Genomic DNA, 25,653 nt, shown 5'->3' on the forward strand with positions numbered 1-25,653 from the left:
ATGGGGAACATGTATGGAATGACAAGAGACTAATTTGGACATCTTGTTAATTAGGGTTTGTGTTGTGGTTGTATAAATATTGTTTGTTTTTCCTTCTTTTGAACCTCCTTTAAACGGGCTCTTTCAGTGTTTCCTGGTTTATTAAAAAAAATTATTTTCTTTGTACATCAGAGAAGATATTCAAGTAATACATTTGCAAAACCTTTAATCTGTGTACGTTGAAGTGATACGGCAATGTTCCTCTGTGACTCTGACACTTACTCAGGAATGAGACCATCATGTTAAACGGCCGTTAAATTTCCGTAAGGAGGCGCAGGTCAGCAGTAACCACAGGTTTATACAAATCAACCAGGACTGAAATCTAACAGACTCAAAGTAGGAAAATACTGAATGCCTGGAAAAAATGCAAGACTAATCTCTAATGAATCACAGTGAACTGCAGAATACTGGACTTAATGCATTAAGTTTGGTTTCTGTTATTACATCAGATAAGAATGAGATGTCATTACATGAATCTATATCTAATTACAGGTTTATAAAGTGGCTCCAGTTTCACATTATTTGAACAGTGTGACAGGTGAGTCCTCACTCTGTGACTGAGTAGGGAGCCGTGGCCTGATGAACTTATACACCGCACGCTGAGCAAGACTCACCTTTACTGTTGAGCTTGCCCAGGAACGACTCCAGCTTATCCAGCTTCATGTCTGACTCCAGGTTCAGATCTGGTATGGCCTTGATCTCTGCACAACCACACAGACACACACAGACACACAGACAGACACACACACACACACACGCCATAAATTTACATCACGTTTCATCTCAGCATGGATCTCCTCTCTGAGGAGGCGGGCTGAGCTTCTGTTGTTTATAGAGCCATCGATGCTGATGTTGTTGATTCTATGATGACTGAGCATGATTAACAGTCACAATGACATTAATGTGAACACAGTCACAAGCTTTGAATATGACTTCTTCTTCCGCTATTCAGACTCATGCATATTCATCAAAGTCAACATGGTTTAGATTCTATTAGGCTTTGGAAGCTAATAGAAGTCTCATAGCAACATCAGCCACTTTAGCGTTGATGATATTGGTGGTTTTGGTGGTGATGATGAATTGTGCATACAGTGCAACACACACAAAAAAAAGTAGGTATACACCTTCAGTATCAGACACCTCCTCCATGTCTTTTGAAAGAGAAACAAAAGGAGTCAGTTACACAGAGTCCGAATGAGATTGGGACCAGAGTCAATTCAAAAAACTGTGAATNCACATTCACAAACAGACAACATAGCCAAGCAAAAACAAGGATACCAAAGGGGGGGTAATTAATGAACATGAAGCACATTAATCCTACCCTCACACTGGAAACAAGCCTTTTACCTACACCTGCAGGAAAATTATTCTGCAGGATGCAACAAGCCTGTGAGGGCAGATGTTTCTCTCAGTAAACAAGCTTTAGAAATATTTTAGTGTCACATGAAGTTAAAATGAGTTAATACAGTGACAATTTCCTTCAGTAACTGCCACTCATTTGGTGTTCACTTAGAGAAACTTTGCTCAGTGTGTGTGTGGGGTGGGGGGTGGGGGGGTATTCGCGAGAGCACTTCACACAGTATCCACAGGGCTGGCTGAGTCACCTTCCGTCTCCAGGGGTGTTTCTCATCCACCTGCACAGGTCTGGGAGATCTGGTGGCCTTCACAACCAGAGGATGAGGAAGAGGAAGGTAAGAGAGGATGAGGATCATGAGATAAGGATGAAGAAAATAAGACAGCAGCTGTATATGGTGGGAAAAAGTCCACAAGCTAGAAGCTGCAGGGGCTGCCGTTATGCTTAGAGGCAAAGTGATGAAGCTTTGGGGCGGGGGTAAATATTTAGTGGCATAAAACAGCAAAGGACTGCAGAGCACTTGTAATCATGATGTGCTTTTGCCAAAATTGTTTAAAGCTACAACTGAAGGAGTAGAAAGAATTTAAAGATAGAGATGTAGATATTCGTGGTGAAACAGTGAAACTTGCTCAATGTACATTTTACAGATTCTCAATCAAATGATTAATAGGGTTTGTGATTGGATTTCAGAGCTTATTGAAGTAGGCTGGGGGGTGGGGGGGGCGATGCAGGCAGAAAGCTCTGGTGCAACTTCATACCTGGCTGGCTGAGTCATCAGGGGAAGGGGTTTGGAAAGGAGGCTCAGGAGCAGCAGAAAAAGTAGAAGCAAAGACTGGCTCCTATACAGGCCGCAGATAGAGGAAACACGCACGCACGCACGCACGCACACGCACGTACACACGCACGCACACGCACGTACACACACACACACACACACACAGGACATCATCAAGAGTAAAGCAGCTGTAGAGCCGTGGCAGGGATTTCTTCACAAATACTGAGGTCATGGGAAAGAGGAACCTCACCCAAGTAAGAGAGTTCATTAAGATGGTTATTAAAGGGTCAGTCCCCCTGACTTTAAACACGGAGCTCAGTTTACCAGTAATGTTTAGGGTGGAAAACAAGAAGCTTTGTCAAGTCTGAAGAAATAGCCTTTAATGTCATTCAGGTTATCTCAGTCTGTGTTCCACATCAGGGACGTGGAGCTTGAGGGATGTGGGTGTTTACCGAACAGGGAGGATCTCATGAAAGACACTATTGAGGTTTATTATTTCGTGAGTGTAGCATCACTGTTTTTGGAGCCTGACACAAACTAGGGAGTACGAGTCGAGATGACTGAGCCTGTGCTGTTCCCATTTTCACTATTTCTTTTCTTTTTTTTTTTTTTATCTATTTCAGAAAACAGCAGCCTGAAGGACTGAATCAGCTCTTCAAAAAAAACAAAAAGAACATACACTTTATTCTTTTATTTCACTGTTCACTTATACTTCATCTAAACCTTACGGCCATATGGTCCAAATGTTGTTTTAAAGCCTCCTACACCCCAAGCATCTAATTTGAGTGAAGAAAACTACATTTATTTTAAAATCATATCACTTGAGTTTTTTTGGCCACTTGAGGGCAGCAAAAACATATTATTAACAAGCATATTATTAACTTATAAAGTTTTTATGGCAACTGTTTTAGGAAATAGTTGCCTAGTTATACTGAACATCCAGCAGACACAGAGCAACATTATGGTTCAGTTTGAGTCATGTTTCTGGGCACCTGATGGATGCAAGCCTGATATTCACTCTGCTTTTAGCTCTTGACTAGTTAGCTACTAAATGTTCACTAGCTAGCCACTGTTACCTGATTTAGCTCATTTTTATTTGTTTTTTTTGTTGTTGTTTTTTGCCTAAAAAGTCAAATTTTAAGATATTTAATCTGCTTGAACTTAATAATTGGCTTTAATAAAACTGATCATATGTAATATTTGAATTATTAGAAAGTAAACTCTTCTTCATGTTATTAAACCCCTGAAGTCACATAAATGATTATTGTCCCACTCCAGCTTCCATACACAGCTCACATTACCAGTAAATATCTGCAGTAAAGTTATGTTGATTAGAGACAAATGATGGATCAATGTGAAACTTTAAACACACAGAAAACCTCTGAAAGCCAACGAGCACAATAGAGGTGAATTAGAGAAGCACATGGTATAAATACAAAACCATCACTGTAAATGTAAAGGGAAACACCCACACACACACACACACAATACCACCACCAGTAACACCACAAGTACACACACACACACACACACAAAAAACAATGGTGCATTTATCAAGACAGTGTATTAGCAGCCTGGAAATTCAGTTTAGATCACTAATCCAATTTAAATGCACTTGATAAATACCACTGCAGTGTGTGTGTGTGTGTGTGTGTGTGTGTGTGAGAGAGAGATTCCGGCCTTGCACACTGGCCTTACCCACAGCTGGTCGGACACAGCAAACTCATCGATCATCATCAGCGCTTCGTCGTCCTACAGACAAGCGGCCGCAGGAGAGAAGGGACATGTTTTCTGAAGGTGTTGTCCCGAAGGTAAAACCATGACCAATAATCACCTGATCCACTCCCTAAAAGTCCTTAAACCTTTTTCATACATCATTTTCTGAAATGCTCCTTTATGTACTTAGTTTTGTGGAAAACATCAACAGTGTGTGTGACGAATCAAGAATGGCACTTCCATCATAAACTGTGTCCCTTGGTTGAAACAACGTGAGTCTTTATTCGCTCTGCTGTTGGCTTGTGTTTGACTGCACTCCTCTTTGTGTCGGCCTCATCTTCAGTGTTGCTCTTCTTTAATTTACAACAGGGACCTGACTGAACTGTGTCCACTGGCTCTGATGAATGGGAGGATGAAAACAAGACCATCGGCTGTCCTGATCTCTAATAGTGATCTCATGAACATTTATTTTTACTGATTTGATTAAAAACATCATGTGATTTGTAGGGGAAAAAAAGCATCATTCAAAAAGGCACCAGAGTCAAAGCAAAGCTCTTCCTGACCTTCAGTGACCTGAAAACCTGAAATCAGAATGTGTGCAGACAGAGCCGTCGAGCCGAGCTGAACAAACTTTGATAAGCAGCTGGAAACAAAAACAGCTGTGGACGGTAGCTGTTGTGAATACGTCTAAACAGAGAGGTACATGTACCGTCAAACCCCACCCCTCCCTTCAAAAACACAGCGAGGAGGTCAACACAGAAACACACTCAACATGCAGAGGAAGAAATGACATTTATTTTATTTCTTTCTTTTTTAAAGTAAGAGGACATGCAAGCAGAGACAAAGGCAAACAGAAGAATGAAAGGTTACATGCAACATGCAGTCCACTGGAAATGAAGGTTGAAGCCAGGCATGACAAAATACAGAGGCTACATTACACTGGACGGTTAGTCAAACAATGTAAATAACCTTTCTCTGATATTTCAGTAATTTAGGCAAAATCAGGCTTTTAAATTCATCTTAATTTACTCTAATCTTGATCATCTCTAATCAAAACAACCATAACAAATACTGATACTCAAGAGAAAATTAAGCTGAAAATAAGTATGGAAGCCTACAGCTGCTACTATTAGAATACTTTAATAAAATTTTCCATTTGTGTTTGCATGCTGTATGACTGTTATGGATAATGAAGCCTGATTATAATTAATATTAAACTGAAATAGCCTTTTTTATTTCATTTACATGGTCACTTTATACACTTAAAATATAAGAAATTTAAATAAATTCAAATGTAAAGTTTGCAATTTAATTTTCAAATTTAGGGTGCACATTATCAGCCTATTTGAAACCATATTCAATTTCATTATCTTTTGCTATTATGTATTTTCATTTGCAAATTTATTAAATCTTTTTAATATCTACTATCATTTTTATGTCATATTACGTTTTTTGTCATAAATTATACAAACACAAGTGGAAATTGAAATCTCAATCAATTTCCTTCAGATTACTTGAATTATTTCATTAAATATCAGCAGCCATAAATTTCTATATCTAAGGAATAAAAACAGCATGCACCATAAAAAATGTAAATGGACCAGATACTACAGTAAAATGTATGTTCTATTGTCATGAATGGAATAAATGCAGATGAACTCTTGATACAGGTCAAGCACAAAAACATGCAACAGCTTGTGAGACAGAGGAGAAGAAAGAGACAAAGACACAAACATGGACAATACACAACCTCTCTGTTTAGAGATATCCTAAACTGTTACTACCTGTTACCTGAGCTGATTAATCAACGGTTCTGAGCTCTTTGACTTTAGAGTTACATTTCAGCAAAAGATGAAAAAAAAACCTCTTTAATGAAGAGCCTGACATCAGAGGCTGATACAGGAAATGCTTCAAATCAAATTACGGAAACCTCAGTGGCATGTTGCTGCCACTTTATTAGTGCTGCATTCAAGTCTCATGGGCATAAAGTGATGGAGTGACAGTTAAAAGCTGCTCCCTGGAAGTGTTTATGTGTTTGAACTTGTCTGAAGACGCCATTATGGGAATTTAAAACACAATTTGACAGCTTCTAATAAGTAGGAAGAAGTTCAAGTGGGACACTATCATTCTTTTAACCTGACATGAATGCAGCATACAGTCATGAAAAACACGATGCAACAGACACAACAGACTGTCTCAGGCCTGTCTGTGGTGTTTGGCTGTGAGTGTGCAGATCAGGTGGTTACCTTCTTCTTGAAGCTCTGCTCCACCTCCCAGAGCTGAGTGTGCTGCTCACCCACGGCAACATTCACCACATCCTGCTTCTTATTGATCCTGTTCCTCCAGTCCTCCTCACCGCTCTTCTTCAACAGGGCAACTCTGGGGGCAAAGAAGAGGGCAGAAAGTGGGGAAACGTTAATGTGAAATTCATATTAGAGGAGAAAACTGCTCAAATATTCAGTAAGCTGAAGGAAGACGGGATGAGATGCACTTCACTCAAAATCCTGATTCACATGACTCAAAACCAAAAAAAGTGGGTAATGGGAACCAGAAACTTTATTTATGATTTAGATGAAAATTATAAATTGAATAAATGACTTACAAGAAAAGATTTTCAACTGCATTTTTGCCAATTGTGAGACTGATGTTGATATTTAAAAACCATAACTTCTCACTTGAGAACAAAGAGGAAGCACAATGAAAACCCTCTGTTTGCAAACCCACGTTTTGTGGCTTTTATCTGACACTAGCACCATGCCAACACCCCACTGTAATAATATTTCCAAATTTAGTCAAGGAAATTTTGCTGTTGTTACAACAGAAATCAAGTTCTGGGGCTGGTATGAAACTTACGTAACTAAACAAATAGTCGGACATTTTGAGAAATACGCTTTTTTTTTTTTGCCAAAAATTAGATGAGAAGTTCAATACCTCTTTCATGTCTGTGATATAACAGTGCATGAAATGAAGAGAGACAGACTGCTGCACAAGGTAAGCAGTCAGTGACCGTCTCATCTACGGGACAGTTTGCAGAAACGATAACAGACACTAAGCAGAGGCGGTCAGAGTGTCATTTAGCAGGCAGCACAGTCAGAAATACTATACAGTGCTGCACCAAGGATAAACAGACTGGTGACAGCTACAGTGCAATTAGACATAAACATCACTTAGAGACGTCAGTCAGTGTAAGTGGAGCTGGGACGGTGACGAGCTTTGGTTTACACAAGGAGTTAAAGCAACAGAAAAGATGGGTTTTATTTTAGCCAAAGGTAATTTAGACAAAACAGTGACATAGAATCACTATGTGGACTTACAGTGTTTTAAATATGGAGTTGAGGAAAACTGGGATTACATATAATACACATGTATGATCACAAACTGAAGTGTTCTATGGTGGGACGAGAACAGAGGGTCAATTATTGAGCTCTCATCTCAAAACAGGGAGCAGACAGCCATAAGGGAGGGGTCAGGGTGTTGGCAGTGCCCTCTGCCCCTCTTACAACCACCCCCCTCTGTGACCCAGTGAGGGTACGTCCTGTTCTGCCCCAGGGGCTTCTCCACAGTGCCAGACACAGAATGAAAGTAACAGTGAATAGATGTCAACAGCTGCAACTGGGAAACAGATCCCGCCTCCAGTGAAATACTTTGAAACTGGGGAAAAAAAAAATAAAAACTTGAAGGAAGAAAAATGTGACCGGAGAGTGCGACAAGCAGAGTGGAACAGATAAAACAGACACACACACACACACACACACACACACACACACACACCCTTTAACAGCAGTTTACATGTAACTCCATTATGTCATCAATCAATTTAGTGCGAGTGTGATCGCCAGTCAAACCAGAGGCTGTGACGTAACTGGACTTATGCAATTGTTGCATTCGTTAAAGGAATCCAATACTGAGCTTCGGTTAGAAGTTGTACAATTTCCACTACGGAAAATACCAACAAGTACTGTGTGTCTGTTTGCATCCACAACCTGATGTCTTCTTCCTCTGGGCCACAGAAATTCACTGTTGATCAAAAACTACAAAAAAATACACACCAGTGAGCCACAGTGCTGGCCTGGATGAAACACTCCTTTATGTTTATTTTGACTGACACGCCCACACACACCCACACACACACACACACACACACCAAATGTGTATTAATCTGCAGATGATACTATTCTCGAGTATTGAGTGACGAACCAACACATTGTTGGTTTTTGTCTTTCATGGGATTTGTGGACAGTAACAAAAAAACGCAAAAAAAAACACTTGAGCATTTAATTAGTTTTAGCATTTAATGAGCTACAGAGGATATCTAATTATCTCATTAAATTAGCTTTTGTGGCCTCATGCACTAAAGTTTAGTCCATCTATTCCGTATCCAGCTTACTCCTCATTTTGGAGCAGCACAGAAGCAGTGGCCTAAAATAAAACACTAATAACCAACTAACTCACTCTGTTGTGTCCTCATGATCTCATTTTCTGTCTCCATCTGACCCACAGAGGAGGAGAGGGAAACTTCTCTTCCCTCAGCCTTAGTCTTTTTTTGACTGTATTTACCAACCAAATGATCCAGAAGGAGAGTATTTTAAACCAAGCCTAGAATAAACCCCAGCTGACCAGGCTCACCTCTCTTTGATGGACATGTGTCTGGCCGTCATCATGTCGCTCATTTCGTCTCCCTCCTCAGGCTGAAGCAGGTCGTCTGTGTATGTGTCCTCTTCTGCTGCTGGAGGCTGACACACAGTCTTGGCCAAACCAGATGCTGCTGTGGATGTTGCCACCAGCTCTGTGAACATGAGCAGACAAGGGCACACAAAGGAGTGAGTAGACTCAATGACTGCACTGATGTCAACAAGATTCCCACTGTGGATGGACTGCTGAGGAATGACTACACCACTTTAAAGATCCCATATTGTATAAAGTGAGATTTCCATGTCCATGTCTTCTAAGTTTCTATATTAATACTGTGAAAGTATCAAAGCCTCAGTCCACAGAGAAATGCACACAGCCTGTATTCAGAAACTGAGCCTTAAAACCAGCCGTCAGGATTTCTGGAACTTTGTGATGTCACAACAAAGCAGTTCTCAAAACCACAAATATATCTTCGTATAGATCAACACTTCAAATAAAACACTAAATGTGTCCAATTTAGTACCTTTAAATAAACACCTTCTTCCTAAAAGTGCATGTCTACAAAGGTTTACATAAAAATACGGTCATCGCTCTCAGAGAGGAAACTCAGCAGCAACAGCAGCGTGAGAACAAATGATTTTCACTCTTACCAAGAGGCTCTCATCGGCCGGTGAGAAGCAGCGCAGACACTTTTCACAGCTTTAAAGGTCCCTGTCACAGCTCAAATCAAATCACTCACGCTGGTTTGTACAAGCATTGGAGCTCTCTTGTCTATTCACTACTGCTTTATCTCTGTCTGTGCGTCCATACTGCTCTTATCACTCTGCCCCCTCTCCACTTTGTCGTGCATAAAACTGAATTTCTACTCTCTCCGATAAGTTCCACACCGACACAGAGACGGTCGACGTGTCTGGTTCAAAGTTGCTGCAGCTCAGACAAAACGGAAGCCTGAAAACCACAAACCTGAACGTAAACTTTTCACAGATGACACACGCGCACACGCACACACACAAACACACAGGAAATATGGTTGAGTGAGAAATGGCTGTTGACTGAAACCAAAACCATGGTTTATTCAGTCTTATAATTTGCTCTTTAAATATTTAAAGCCCACTTCATCCTCTTAGAAAAACATCACTTTAGTTTTTTTTGTTCACAACCACTTTTCAATTTCTCAAATTGATTTTCGCAAGATTTAATATATAAATATATATATATTAAATCTTGCAAAAATCTGTTTTTTCATGCATTTTGCAAAAAATGCAAAAAAAATTTTCATAGTAGATTTGGTTTAAAATTCCTTACAAAGTATGATATGGTACAAACGTTGGAAAGGCGGTGAAATAATGTAATTTGTAATTTCTGAAAAAGATAAAGTTCACGGGAAAAAAGTTAAAAAAATAAAAATAAAAAAAACAACCTTGTTCAAGTCTATTTCAGTTCCCTCTCTTACCTCCGCTGACGACCCCGCTCCTCTGGATGTCAGGGTAGTGTCCTTCCTCCCTCAGATACCCCCTCTGCTCCTGCCTCTCCAGCAGCATGTGGCTCTCTGAGCTCTGCACGGCCCCCTCTCCCCTCCCTCTGGACAGCCACTGCTCAAACTCCTCCTCCTCCTCCTCCTCCTCCTCCCCCCTCCTCTCTCTTCCAGTATGGGGCTGTGGCAGAGTGGCCTGCCTGACTGATCCTTCAGGAGAGGGCAGCTTCCTTTTCCCTCCGCCCAGGTCTTCTCCCTGGGGCAAGCTTCGGTACCTCTGGTGGTCCACGGAGTCCTGGGACATCCAGGCCGGGCCGTCTGGGTGCTGAGGGGGCAGAGACCTATCAGAGCTGGGAGGGAGGTTTTCCACCCGCGCTGCTGGTGCTCTGGTTATGTGGATGTCTCCAGCGTGGTCAGTGGACACTGTGCCCCCAGCCGTCAGTGCAGAGGCGGACGACGAAGATGGGAGGTGTCCGAACCGAGAGCCTGCACCATTCTGAAGCTGTGGACCAGGGAGGTGGAAAGAAGTGGGTCAGTTTGCCACAGAGGCTGAGAAACAGGTCAGGAAAAGTGCACACGCGCACAAAACAGAGAGAATCACGCTGACTAATCACCGCCTGCCTGACTCACTGCACTTCCTGAGCATCAAAGGGCAGCCTATCTCGCCGGTCAGTTGCAGCCCACATCACAAAGCCATGCCAGCAAAACCCCCCCTACACACAATGCAACCAGCTTTAGCCAAAAGACACACTCTCTTATGACCATTAAATACAAGTATCAACATGTGAAGAACAAACCTTATATTTTTGTTGAGAAACACATGAGCAACAGTAAACATCCATGGAATGAACTAAACTGTTGAGAAAACTCGTCCTTTAACTTCTTTTTCCTTTAACTTCAGTTTTCTCTCTTCTCCCTGAAACGGCTGCTGGTTGAGCTGATGACAAACGGCCGCTTTCAGTCCGTGAACAAGAGCTGAACTACTTCTGTTCTCCTCTCTTGCACCACAGAGGCGTCTTTCAAGCTGAAATACGGCCGGCAGCGTCATCCATCCACACATCACAGCCTCATCACTGACACAGTGGGATGATGAAGAGCTGAGTCAGACCTTTATCAGAAGCTCGGCCATGCACTGTACATTCGTAATCATACAACATAGAGATGGGCCAAAATAAATAAAAAAAGAGATGCCATACAGAGCATGATGTTCTCAGAAATGTACGGGCATTTCTGAGAAGAGTGCTCCAGCTGCGTCAGCCTCCCGTGTCTCAGGCAAATGCACAGTGGTTGTTCAGAGGAACCTTACTTGTAGGTGCTCTACTGGGCTGTCACACAACTCCTGCTCATCCCTGATGTCTATGTCTGAGGAGTCCTGGAGCAGAAACACGCACAAGCTGCAATACTTCATGTATTTTCGATTTTCATAATAATAATTTAAATTTCAACTGTCTGAAACTCTTTGGCTTATTATACTTAATATTTGTATCGTAATATTTATACTTGTGGTAGATGTCAACATCTCTTTTTACTATAAAGCAGGTCTAGGTTCTATATCAATACTGTGAAAGTATCAAAGCCTCAGTCCACAGAGAAATGCACACAGCCTGTATTCAGAAACTGAGCCTTAAAACCAGCCGTCAGGACTTCTGGAACTTTGTGATGTCACAAAAGGTCCCTGCTCTCAGCCATTCCCCAAGCCCCGCCCACCTGGATCCACCATCCAGCCCTGCAGGATTTGGTTTCTCTGAGAGTTTTACCCGAAATCTGCTATATTTTTATCGGATCACTCAGAAAACAGTCAGCCAATCAAAAGAGAGGCTAAGAGCCTCCTCTCTTCTGATTGGCTCATGAGATCATATCTCCCATGCACTGGTCTCCCTGCACTGGTTACCAGTAAAATGAAGACACTATACCAGCTTACATCTCCAACCTCCACAGTCTGATCAGTTACTTCTCACAATTATTTGTCCCCACTTAAAGTCCACTTATTGCCCATCTGTCCATCCTGGAGGAGGGATACCTCCTCTGTTCCTTTTGTTGGGGGTTCTTATTCTTCCCACACTTCTTTCTTTTTCTGTTTCATTATGTCTAGAGGAGTTTCTCCTGGTCTTAAATATTGGGTCTAAAGATAGAGGATGCTGTAAGTCATGTAAAGACAATGTAAAGCCTGCTGAGGCAAATTTTGGATTTTGAGCTATATCCAGTTAACTTCACTTTGATTTCGAACATTTTTTTTACCTGTTTTCTTTAAAGAGAAAGAAAGTATATGTGGTTAGAAAATCTTGTTATTTGTCTGGTTGAACTGCATATTACCCTGCTCCTCTCATACCTGCTCCATATCTCCCAGTGTGATGGGCTGTGTCTGGTAGCGAGCGTTGGACCTGCGCTGGCGCGTGTCCCCTCTGGTGCGGGTAACCCTGGTTGGAGGCTGAGCCAGCCGGTTGAACAGTGCCATCTTTTCTGCCAGGCTGAGGGTGCAGAGGTCTGGCTCCTCCTGACCCTGACCCTGACTCTGAGTCTGAGTCTGACCCTGGTCTTTTCCCTCCATCGTGGACACCGGCTTGGAGCCCTGGGCCTCCTGTGTATCCTGCATCAACCACGCCTCCCGCGCCTGCTCCTGGGCGGCGGCGCTCTGCTGTGAGGATGCCTGCAGGCTGGGGGAGGATGAAATCCAAGAGAGAAAGAGGTGGGAGAGAGGGAGACTTCTGGTAAGCTTGGAGGGAACTCATGCAAGCTAGAAAGTGGCGTGCTACATGGCAGACAGCAATGTGGAGCTGTGCGACACCCGATTTAAAGAAAGGGCAAACACAGGCGGAGTGAGTCATGCCCACGGCAAACAAAACGATGACAAAGTTCAACCCTTCTAGTCGTCTGAATCAGTCAGTAATTCAGTCGTGTCGTTTCCTCCGATCACACACGAGGGCACCAAAACATCAAGAAAACTGTGCTGTGGTGAATGAGCAGTAAACAGGTTAGTCACACACTGCAGGTTGGCTGTAAGTTGGTATTCATACCCGTGCACACACGTATGTGCCGTGTACCTGTACGGTGGGACAGTGCTGCAAACTAGGGTGGGGCTAGGGATGCGAGCTACAGCAGTGTGAACACTCGCCGTTTGTGGCACATGAGAGGGAACGCTACAGTGGTGAAGGGGAGAGAGAGAGACACAGACACACACGCACGCGCGCACACGCACACACACACACACACACACACACACACACACACACACACACACACACACACACACAGGTGACAGAGGGAATGAACCAGGTGATGAAATGAAGAAGAAGAAGAATAACTGAAGCTAATGGAGCTGCAGTTTACAGCATGTTATAGAAGAGACAGTGAATACATCAGTGGTCTGACAGAACGTCTGGAGGTTAAGAACAAAATTTCATTTCAGATTTCAGGGAGAGTTTCGCAAATGAAATTTTGAATCATGTGCAGAGCAGAAAATATGACAGATTAGTCATCAGGTACAGAAAATGAGAAAATGTTGCGGCATTATGTGATAAAGTACAGTTGAGTGAAATTCAATTTGTGGTTCCCACAATTAAAAAAATCCTACAGAAACTTTACTCCTTACAAAACTAAAGGTCCGCTGGATAATCTGAACTGACCTCTGAAAACATGGACAAATAAAAGCAGCTGTTTGGATGGCAAAATACAGATAAGTAAAAAAATGGGGTTTTTTTGGTAATTTGGGTGCACTGAACCTTTAAAGCATGTTAGGTGTACTTGATTTAAAGGAATGACTTTGGGAAAATGAACTGATGTGCTTTCTTGCCTTCATAAGAGTTACATGAGAAGCAAAGCAGAGACTTACGTGGCGGCGATGACTACTTCTTCAGTGGTGACGGGCTGAGTTCTGGATCGGTCCTGGGTTCGCCTCAGTCTCCTGTCCACCGCTGCGTTCCTGGATCGAGGTTTAGGAGCTCCGCCATCAATGCTCTTCTCTAGTTCCTGGATGGAAACATTTATTACATTTTCTTTACAAGTCGATGGAATATTTCACCTCACCGTCAGAGTTAACTCTCGACTGTTGAAACATGAGCTTCACAGACTTCAACAAAGGAATATTAGCATTGAAAGTGACAGCGACTGAATCGGCTACTGGAGGAGATAAACAGCTGAAGAAATCAGCATAACAGTGACTAAAGACAGAAGAATTAGCTCATTAAGATCATATCAAAGCTCTCAGGCAGTTTAAGTATCTATTGACTTGAGCTGAAACATGTTTGGGGTCAGTTTCACAGATGTGCAGTGAAATGTTCTGCAATAAAATGCTCTCTTTAGTCTGATCCCTGCCCGAGATCAAGCTCAATCATGAGTATCTACAAGTTCTCAGCTCTGAGTCCTCACAGTGATGAGAGGACAGAAGAGGAAAAAATCAGACAGAGTCAATTTCCCGCCACTGATTGGAAGCACGTTCCTCCTCGTTGTCCAGAGCCAGAATCTATAGAAGCGAGAGGACGAACAGCTGATTGAAGTTGAAGCTCACCCTGAAGAGAGAGCGCTTGGCTGCTACGCTCAGCTTGGCCCGTTCATCCAGCTTCTCTTCATCAGCTGCAGAGCGAGAAGGTTAGAGAAGAAGACATCTGGATATTAGAAACTTCTCCATAAAGAATGATGGTCAATAACTTTTGATTTGATGAAATGATGCATTTGGGTTTTAATATTTCACAGAGTGTCGACATCATATATGTTGGAACCATCCAACACAGAATAGATGTGATGCTGTCAGAAAGAGGCAGAATATGATCATTTCACCTTAAGGCTACTTAAGGAGAAATAAAAACATTAAAGGGGTTTCAAACGGGGAATTCACTGATTTTATGCATAAATGTGAGTCTAGTCATCATGGAGGGTATTACTTATATCCTGTGATACAGTTATATGATGTTTCTGAGCACAAGTGTAAAAAAAAAAAAAAAAAAGTATTAACCCTGAACCAGTTCTTGGTAGATGATGCCATGAAGGTTAACTGGGCTTATGAAACGGGGTTTTATTTTTTTATTTTTTTATCAGAACACCTGTGTAACTAATCAGAAGAGAGAAAATGTTTAAGACCATTTTTCATTAATTTTAAAACAAGTCTGTTTTCAACCAACTCATGGAGCTAGTGTTAGATTAATTAGCTGGCTAGCTAGAGGTGCTGAAATCAACAGTTCATCAGTTAGAAATTAAAAGCCTGCTTTAGTCTATGTCGCTCTGAAATCCAGGACCCATTGTTTATAGAAATACTAAGAATTTTGAGCAGTAGCTCTGCCATCTTGATCAATGTAAACTACATGTATATACTGTACGAGAATGTGAAGCTTGACAAGGGTAGAAACAGTCATTAATGGAGGCGGGGCTTAGTGAACAGTTATTTTTGCTCCACAAATAATATTTTATGGAAAAACCTGATTTTCATGAAACTGGTGCAAAATCAACTGCATGACATTCATAGTGTAAATATGAGATATGGTGTTTTAAACACTTGACTGCGACGTCCTCTGCACAACAGCAAATACACTGAAGTGCAAAACTCCTGCAAGATTCAACAAGACTGCACTTGTCGCGTCTGAGAAATATTTTATCTATTGTGATAAAAGACGACTTTCTCTTTTCTAAGCAACAAGTCGTAAGTGTAAAGTGATTAAAATCCTCTGTTCACCATCGCTATCAAAACCACCAGCTGCATCTGGCTTCATCGCTGGGAGCAAAGATAAACCACTAAACCTGTGACTGAGGAGACTATGCAGAGCTAGACAGGTGTGAGAAACTTTGCTGCGTGCGTGCGCACGCGCGCACACACACACACACACACACACACACACACACACACACACACACACACACACACACACACGCACACACAGTCTCTGCAGGACACATGACATGACATCACCAAACAACTATTCCCTTTGACTGACGCCGCTGTGCTGAGCTCTGCTCCCTCTAATTCTCGTCAGTGCAGGAAGTGTCCCGGCTAAAGTTTGTGCTTATGAGAAGCAGATGAGCTGGTTCTGCGCTCAGTGGTGCTGCTGTGCTGTTATGCTACTGTAAGCACCAGTAATGACTCCATAAACTCTATGTGCTTTTCTGTTAAAAAAAAAAAAAAAAAAAGACCTTAAAAAGATTTGAATCATTTGGCCTCCACCCTCGTGTCTATTCTTGGAGCTTTGAAATAAAGCCACTGGAAAGTCACATTTTAGTCATTTGTGTCTGAATACAATTGTGAAGCTCCAGATTATCACATCAATTGTGTTGTTTTGACTGGTAAACGTACACATCACGGATAGATACTGTTTAATACCATTAAAGTATGGACTGAAAATTATATCTCTCTAAACACTGAAACACTCAGCTGATGCATAAACTTCACTGGTTGTTTTTCGCATCACCATAATCTCATCAGCTCAGCCCGTCCCAAGACAAAAGACTGATGAAATTCAATTTACTCAGAGAGCTGTGCTGCATCTGTGAATCACAGGGCAGTCAGCTTCTCATCCTTTAAAGAGCCCAAATACGACATTAATGTCGAAATGATGCCATGAAACAAAAAATATGCCCATATTATTCAATGCCTTAGTTTTACCACTATAAATATTCCATTGAACATAATGCAACTGAAAATAGTCCCAGCCACGCATACACATTGGTCAAACACATACTGATAATTCCATGCTGATTATTTAAAGCTAGTCATGCTTAATCAATTACTTCTCCAACACTGGAGTCCAGAGGTTACAGTAGTTCATAAGCTTTACTTGTGTTTGTTACAGCACAGTAGATGTGTTTGGAGAATCTGTGTCAGAAATGTCTATACACATATACATCAACACGTTTGCATTCGAATGTATACTTAATAATACTATAGTGCACTATAATATACTATATTCTATAAACCTTCAAATCTTTGCCAAGACACGTTCCGGAAAAAAAACAACTTACCTTCAGCGGAAGCAAAATCTGTGCTCACACAGGACCTTTAAAAGCACAGACAGAAAAAAAGAAAAGACAGTCAGCAAAATCTCTTAATGTCCGTGCAACCATGCATAACACAGTGAAATCAAAGCGTGGTGAGGTGTGTCAGGGACAGGAAGGAGAAAAAGGACTAGGCACATAGGAGGCGAAGGAGATGCAGTGAGAATCGGTCGTTTCTGCTGAGCGGGGAAAGTGGCGGTGAGCGAGTGTTAGCAGCAGAAATGAAACAGTCCAGTAAAGCAGACTAAGACGGAGAATTAGACGGCATTACAGAAGTCCGTTCAGTTCCATGGTCTCAGTGATTTCCAACAAAGGCCAATTCATGCCTCCTTGGTATGGTCACATGTGATGACCACTGCCAAGGCCCAATCAGAGGGACCTTTGGCCTTTAAGCTTCACTGTTTGCTAATGTTGTTAGAGTGAGGGGGCAAAATCAAGGGGAGAGAGAGTGTGTGTGTGTGTGTGTGTGTGTGTGTGTGTGTGTGTGTGTGTGTGTGTGATCCAGCTCATGGTATTAATGTGCTTAAGGACTTTGCTACATGCTATAGAAATATCTATTGTTCACTAACAGCATGTACTTTAAGATTACTCAGGATAGTGCATCAAAACCTGATTAGAATCAGCATTTATGTGCATCAAATGTGATAAAAATCAACAATATCTCATGATTTCTTTGACATGCATGATCTTATGGACATTTCCCAGCATTCCTCACTCTCAGCCATGCATTCTTGAGTCCAGAGCAGTACCTATCAGTCTCCTGGCGCTCAGCAGACGTGATGGGCTGAGTCCTAAACCTCTCTGAGGTCTTTCTACTCTCCCCGGGATTGATATACTGCCGGGGCCTGCGCCCCCTGTCCCTTTCCCCTCTCCAAGGGGCCTCGTAGCCCGCAGGTGCCCTGTCCCCTTCAACCTCACTGCAGGGGCCACCCAAGGAGAGGGACCGACAGACAGAGTACCCAAAAGAAAGAGGAAATACAGTAAAGTGAGGGAGAGATAGAGAGGGACGGGAAGCAAAAATGGTTTCGGAGCAGAGGGATAAGTTCGATTATTCAGTCACACCCCTGGTTTTTAAATCAAGTATGTGAGCGAGGCCATGCAGGTTTAATAACAGTTAAAGCATGCACATGTTCACTGGCCGCAGGTAGTGACTGAACAAGCCACAGCGCCAAAAAAATCTAGAAAAAACTAACTGCAGGAGGCTTAGTGTTAGGTGATTAATGCATGAACGCCATTTCTACAGATTAGAAACTCTGCAATACAGTCATTGTGCTTTGATGTTAACTCCACACTCAGCTGCTTGTTAGTCATTCAGTAGCCAGCCGATGTTAGGTAACAAGCACCAGTATCAGCTCCTTAGCAGCCAGCGGTGCAGCGTTTCACTTTGCCACCTACAGCTCGTTCCTGCGCCTGGCTGGAGGGGTGGTGGTGCTCTCCATGTAGGAATGTCTGAGCTGGGCCACAGACACCCGGGAGTCTTGGTGACTCTCTCCATTGCTGAACGCTTCACCCTGCCTGAGCTCTCGAGGGTCGTGGGTCTGGTGCTGCAGGTTCCTTTGACTGGGCTCCATGGCGTCTGACACGGTGCGGCTCAAGGCGGTGCTGGAGGTGGAGCTTCCTGCGCCTGCATGTGCCGCTCTGGGCTGGATGTGAGTTGCGGGCACCCCTTTGGGGATGTAAAAGGGGTTTTCCCTCTCTCTGGACCTGCTCTCTGCTGCTTGCAGACGGGAGCTGTGCTCAGTTTCGTCCCACCTGGCTCTCCCTCTGTGTCTGTCTCTTCCAACATCCTCTGTCTCGGCCTCTCTTGGCTGCCTGAGGCTTTGCACCTTGGACATCCCCGTGTCCTCTTCCCCTCTTCCTCTCCGTGGGTCTTCAATGCTTCTCTCCCTACGGCGGATCTCCGAGGGCAGCACTGCCTTCCTACTCCTCAGGAGGCCCTCTGTCTTCACATCCTCCGTCTCCTCAGTCTCCTCCTCCTGGGCCTGATGCTGCTGCTGCTGCTGCCCGCCTCTGCAGGTGGGACCAGAGGCCATGGAGAGGTAGCTGGGGTAACCAACAAGTTCTTGTCCTCCAGCTTGCCCAGGTCGGGTGAGCTGAGCCTGGGTGTGATGGTGGGGGTGGGTCTGGGACTGGTGCTGAAATTGTCTGCGGTATACTGGGGCTTCTGTAACATTTCCCAGCTCTGGGCTCCTCTGGCGGCCCTCGTCCCTGGCCAGCCTCTCCCTAACTCTGATTCTTCAAGGAAACAAAGGGCTGGTTAACATTCGTACGACAAGAGCAGATACAGTGTGTTAAACTCATACAGATGATTTTTTTTAAAGGCAAACAAACACAGCACTCAACTCCTGCTCTGATCGAGATGAAACTTTGTGTCTACACCTTTCACGATGAAGGGGGGAGCAGGTTCTTTCTCCTGTCTGATACGAGGCCTGTGCATCAAACTTCAGTACCTTTTGAAAAATAACCGATATGTCTCCAAATACTGAAAGTTGTCAAAGTTGACGTAGAATTCTTGTTCAGATTTTTAGTCTCATTTGTTCAAACATTTCCTAAATCATAACTTTGATAAGTTTAAACTATTTGCCTCATTTTATTTGGGGAAACATTCGTGTGTTTGAGCTGCTAAAACATGAAATATTGACACACTAAGAAGTTTGTATTTTTGTAGATTGAGAAAAGAGAAAAATAAAATAAATAACCACTTTCCTAAGTCAAGGTACATGAAAGTAGCTGCATCTAATGATTTTATTAATTAATGATTTTGGACTCTGCCTTTTTTTCCACTGCCTTTATTTACAGGCTAAGCATTATATGAATATGACGTATTGATATTTTCAGAAAATGTTGGGCTACTTAGAAACACACTATCAATACGCATGTAAGTTGTACTAAACATGTTTATTGGGCAGTTTTATCCAATCTGAGTTTTCTGCTACAGATTTTCAACAAAGGGCACATATCTGTATATGAGCTCTTATTGTTATTCTTTTTCTTACTTCTGTTTGGGATAATCATGGGCTTAGTTTTCGAACAATTTCCACTGTGGGATACAAGCAGGAAGTATAATGCTGCCATGGAGACATTAGATTAGCTAAGGGCTACACATAAAGCCCCTTTATTTGGCCTGTATTTGTTTACATGGTAAATTTGCACCATTAAAAGTATGTATAATCAGCTATTAGTAATTCATAATTGTAATTTAACCATGGATGTACAGATCACTGGATTACTGTGAAACTGCAGAAAACTACATCTAAAGTTATAAGGAGCGTCTTTTTTTCTATGATTTCCAAGCACATGATTATCTGTGATGGACACTGCAGATATTCAAGTCATGATGAATCTAACAATAAACATCAGTTTTAGTATTGTTACCATAACTCTTATTGTATTTAAGAAGAAAAGAACTGAGAGGATTGTTCTTAATACAAACACAGGCCCCGAACCTATAGTCACTGATGTAAGGTCAGAATTACAGAAGTAATACTGCGGCATCACTAGCCAATGTTTTGTCCTTCATTAGTAACATGTTCCTTTTAACATTTGTTTTCACGTGGGTATTAAACTGAACACAGCAACATATGCATGGGGGATGAAGTTATTGTCCAAAGCAAAGGCAACAGGAGCTTGTGACAATGATGAGGATGATGAATGATGTCATGTCAGCCGACTCTCAAAGCTCAAAAGCAGAGTTTCTTAAACATCTGTGTGTCTTCTGATCAGCCCAGGACCCAAACTGAGCAAACGCAGTTTCACCCTGAAAGATTACTGATGTAGGTTTTGAAGGCAAAAGTATTTGGTCCTGTCCTGATCCACAGTTTAAGAAGCACTGCTCATTGATGGGTTTTTGGTAAGTTTTGCCAAATGGGAACACGGCAGGTGGGGAGACACAACCAGCCTGGGTGTACCTCGATGGCCAGTTGATGAGGGAGTGGGTGTCGCCCTCAGCATCAGTCTGGAGGAACCAATCAGTGCTGAGCATCGCTCTCGCACTGTGCCAATGGAAACCCGGCAGGAGACATGAGAGTGAGTGATTGAGTGGGTGAGTAATAGTCTAGATTTCACGTTGAGCTCTGTTCTTGGAGCACACACAGGCACATTACTACATTACACACACCACTGACTTCACACTGAGCTCGACCAGAGGGAGAACGGGCTTGGTCATCAGCAGGATCCTACTCAGAATACAAGTTCAACTCCCTGGTGAGGCATTTCATTGTTATTATGGTTTTGGAACACGCATCACACAAAAAATATTATAAAATATGAACAATAACAGTCTTGTTAAAAGGAGCTATTTGTAAGTTTTGCTATTGCTACATAGCCAACGTTAGCCTTAACAGCTGTTCAGCATCAAACTTCATTAATTTACTCGCCAAGACCTGTCTCCAGTGGTGGAAATCAACCTTTCACTCTTCTTTCCTTCTACTGAAGTTAGCATGCTAACAAGCTATCCCCAGCCCAGTTGGCCCATCTCGCCATTTTCCGATACAGAGTCACTGGAGCGTCCAGTATGCCCTGAAGAAGTAGCGCTGATCCTCTTGTCTTGTAAACGCAACAATGGCTGAAGCTCTTGGTAAGACTGTGAAGTAAACAGCTGTTAATGCTAACGTTAGCTATGTAGCGATAGCAAAACTTGCATATAGCTAAATGAAGAGCAACTGCTACTAAAGCAGAATTTACATGTTTACTATGTTATCAATGCATCATCACTGTAGCTTTCTAACTAACTGAGCTCTTATCTACTGCAGCAGATTTTCAGAGGAAATGCCATCTCACTCCAACAAAGCCAGGAGGCAGATGAGTCATCCAGGCTCTCTGACGCTGAATAAAGATAAACAGCCTGAACTGTTTCATTAAGCTCCGTCAGAGTTCAACTCCAAGCATTTAGAAATCCAAAATCTTTTTACTGCTACCAAGGCCAAAGACAACGAGTTATATCTGAGGGGAAACAAACCACCTCCGAAATTATACCCAGTCTGATGCGGTCAGTCCTGATCACATGGTACATGATAACCATTACTGCAGGATCAGCATCCTGGAAACTGAATGGTTAAGGCACGTGACATATCGGACTCCAGCCTTGGACCTGGATGGCATGTTATATATCTGTCTCTCCCTTTGTTTCCTGTCTGATGCTGCCCTTAAAAATCTTTATAATTATGATAATGATGACAACAATAATAACAATATCATCATGTTGTTGCTTAAAGCATTTTGGATTAGGTCTAGTTATCCGAAGCTCAAAGTAAATCTACTTCGAGTTGGGTCTGGCTGTGCTCCGGTCCCCTATGGCTTGATTCTCTTGGTTATTCATGCGCATTGAGTCAAGGTAGATTTTCCATGAGTCCCTGTTGGATCAGGTCCAACCCGTAAAGACCTCTTCTGTGAACTCTCACTACAGCAAAGCCAGTTTACCAGTGCTACATATAATTAAGAAAATGTCACGGGGGAGAGCATTGGTTTTTTCCCCTTAAAAACACTTAATTCTGCAAAATTAAAATGATAAATCAGAGAGGGAAAGCTTTATTTTCTATTTAATGGGACAGATCATCTTGTTCTAGGAGTATATTTCTCATACTGTAAAGAATAAATAACCACAGATTATACACCACCAGGAGCAATGTAAAGAAGATGTTGCCACATTGACGATTGACAGAATCCTAAAAGACCAGTTTTAAGCAACATTAACTGTGCAAGGTGAAACACACAGTTTCCAGGTCCATAATGAACTTTAAAACTCAAGGTCATTAGATGCTTAAAAACAGGATGACCTTTGTTCACAGTATTTACTGCTCTAATATTTAACAGTTGATGTCAGAGATCTTGTCTGGGGGTTTTGAAGGGCCCACAGATACCCTGAGAAGAGGTAAAGAGGATGCTTCTAAGATCTCAGGCCTCACTGGTCTTGATCAGGCCCAGCTGTGGGCCAGAGATGTGATCTGTGGAGTCACACTGAGCCGCCCAGTAACACAACACCCTCTTTGCTCCACACACACACACTGGCCAAGTTTTAAAACCTTAAGGGACTGAGGAATGGAGAGAGGGTGGGGGTGATGAAGACAAGAGCAGAGACAGATAGTGAAATCATCTTCATCTGGTCTTCAGCAGCAGCAGCAGCAGCAGCACACTACAGGCCACAGCCTGGTCAAAACCTGGGCTGGGCCAGTGGGTTGCTACATTAGAATTAAGGAACATAAAGAGGTGCATGTGCTGATATAATCTGTGCTATCAGCTGAGCCAAAACACTCCTCAGTGCTTATCCTCTGCAGCGGCAATGAGTCTGCTTCAGACAAGCACTTAAGGATAAGAAACATTTGTGTCTGTTGAGGTCTTTAAAATCAGATCATAAGTTATTTGTGTAGTTCTGTCTGTTGGTTCAGCTCAGGTAACGTCACACAGACCAAAGGAAATGCTGTGATCTGGGAACAGGAGGACATCACCACCACAAAGTAGTGAAAAGTGGTAATTAATGGCCTGATGCACTGAGTGAACGCACATGCACTTTGTACTAAACTGGACGTCTACATACACTGATGTGAAGGTCTGCTCGTACAGTCCATTTGGTCAAAAATGTAGACATGGACTACAAGAAGATAAAAATTACGTGGGTAGGGGGAAGTATAATTTTGGCTTAATCTCGTGTGTGTGTGTGTGTGCGAGCCCCGGCCGAATTAACCCACCAGCCCTGGAGGGAGCATGAAGCACGTGCCACTGAGTGACTCCTNGACTGACCTGTGTTGCTATAAGCTGGAACATTACCCTGCTCCAGGTTTGTCTGTCAATCTGTGAATATGCAACGTGCAAAAATAACTTCCACTAAAGTGTTAAAGGTACTAAAACTAGATGTTAAGGCATTTATCGTTTCAGTTGTTATTGTGTTTTACTGGTGTATATTACCAAAAAGTAATCAAATTACCACGTGATAATTTCCACACAGATGATCTTAAGCCTTCAAAAAGCCATTAATGAGCGGGGGCCGTTGGGCAGTCGCCCAATTCTCCCTCTTTATAAATGCGACGTAGGTGCACACACACACACTTATGGCAAATGCAGTTCAGAAAGTCAAAGCTGAACCAGGAAGTCCGTCTATAAACTGTGATGGATGTGAACAGTCTGCGTATCATTTGAGTAATAATAACTGGATGAGTGCATGGATGTAATGAAATCTGTCTGTTCAGGGATCCACTTCCTGTCCTTCCTGTCAGTGTTGGTGAGCTGCTCAAATAGGAGCAATTTTCTTTAAGAATGTGGGATCGGCTGCAGAGCTGGTGGTTTACTCCATCCAGCAGACTTGGAAAAACGTCTTCCATAAGAAAATAGCAACAACTTGGCCAGTCAGAGTTACTTTGGGAATTTAAAAAAGCGCAGCAATTTGCTGTTCTCAACAGATCCACCTGAAACCTCTGGAACAGACACATAGCCCAAACACATTTTGTATTAATCTGCGAGTCCAGCTGTCGGCCTCAGTGGGAGGTGGTTCCAGAACAAGCTCAGGTGGCCTGACCTGGTATGAAACCACAGTCCTGCCAACAGGACGACCTTGGACACGTGTGGATGAGAAGAGGAAGAGAGACAGAGATGGAGGGAGGGAGAGGAGGGAGAGTCAGTCTGATGGATGACACTGTCACAGCCAATCCATCTATTAAAGAGGATGATACAGCAGTGTTCTGGCCCACATGGAAACCATGCTGAAAACCGTGTGTGGATGGGTTTGAAGGGAAGCTGTGATCTGGACCCTTGAAGGGAACAGTCTGATGAGATATCAAATACAGAACATTTTTACAGAAACAACAACTCTGTCTCTTAAATCTTAGATTACTGGGGAGAGCAACTTAGGAGGATAAATGAGAAGGAAGAGCAATTAAAGCTACTTACCCCTGTCTGCTGAGGATGTTGTGGGCCTGCTGTTCGATGAAGAGGTCTCCAGGAGACGCACCGTGTTTAGGTGAGGAGAGGGAAGGGTGCCTGCTCAGCTTGGGTGAACTGGGTGGCATCCCTGTGACTGGATAGTCCCTGGCCGGCCCCCTGCCAGCTGAGGACAGTGATGTCACATCCATGTATGAGGAGGAGGACGGCGGCTCTGGAGGAGCAGCCCTGCGTTGGTTCTCTAGGTTCATCAGCCTCTCCCTCTCTGAGAACGAGTCCACCCTGGTGCGGCCCATCTCGTAGCCCGGGTCGGCGTGGCCCTGGTGGTGTGCTGTGTGTCCGGACCTCGGGCTGGTGGCTGAGGTGCTGGTGTAAGAAGTCAGGTTGATGTCTCTCCCTTCTTCCCCCACAGACGCCTCTCTGTTTTGCCTCTCCGAGCCTTCCGACTCCCTCTGGGTGCGGGTGTAGCGAGAGGGATAGTCCAAGTCCGGCTCCTGATCTAAGGCGATACCGTAGCGCTCAGCCAGCTGCCGGCGCCGTTCTGCCTTGTAGCGGGCGATTCGTTCAGCCTTGGACTCCAGCTCTGGGCCACTGGTGGTGGAGCTTGAACTGTAGACTGGCTCTGTGTGGACTGAGGACTGAGGGTCAGGCCTACATCGAGCTCTGGACTGTCGCTCCGGAGCCTTCGGCTGCATTTCTGAGCTTTCGAATCCCTCAACGCCATACCGCTGGACTGTAACTAGAGGACAGAGAGTGAACACAAGTCAGTTCTGCCCACAGAAATGAACAAAAGAGACAAAAAATGACCCAGGTGTGCAC

The 25,653-nt window shown here is 43.2% G+C and overlaps 1 protein-coding gene across 1 annotated transcript in view; it reads right to left on the minus strand.

Annotated features, from left to right (window-relative positions):
* Positions 1-25,653, minus strand: part of LOC111228221 (supervillin-like) — a 72,158-nt gene that overhangs the window by 19,541 nt on the left and 26,964 nt on the right. The window contains exons 9-19 of the mRNA XM_022754045.1: positions 25,026-25,066; positions 18,361-19,082; positions 16,933-16,967; positions 14,495-14,559; positions 13,820-13,956; positions 13,032-13,127; positions 12,320-12,644; positions 9,970-10,492; positions 8,511-8,670; positions 6,131-6,263; positions 3,867-3,920 (exon numbers count right to left, since the gene is read on the minus strand). Coding sequence (XP_022609766.1) covers positions 3,867-3,920; positions 6,131-6,263; positions 8,511-8,670; positions 9,970-10,492; positions 12,320-12,644; positions 13,032-13,127; positions 13,820-13,956; positions 14,495-14,559; positions 16,933-16,967; positions 18,361-19,082; positions 25,026-25,066 — 2,291 coding nt within the window. The remainder of the gene's footprint in view (positions 1-3,866; positions 3,921-6,130; positions 6,264-8,510; positions 8,671-9,969; positions 10,493-12,319; positions 12,645-13,031; positions 13,128-13,819; positions 13,957-14,494; positions 14,560-16,932; positions 16,968-18,360; positions 19,083-25,025; positions 25,067-25,653) is intronic.

Source organism: Seriola dumerili, unplaced genomic scaffold (genome assembly GCF_002260705.1).
Source record: "Seriola dumerili isolate Sdu_G_001 unplaced genomic scaffold, Sdu_1.0 BDQW01000216.1, whole genome shotgun sequence".
Classification (NCBI taxonomy): Eukaryota; Metazoa; Chordata; class Actinopteri; order Carangiformes; family Carangidae; genus Seriola; species Seriola dumerili.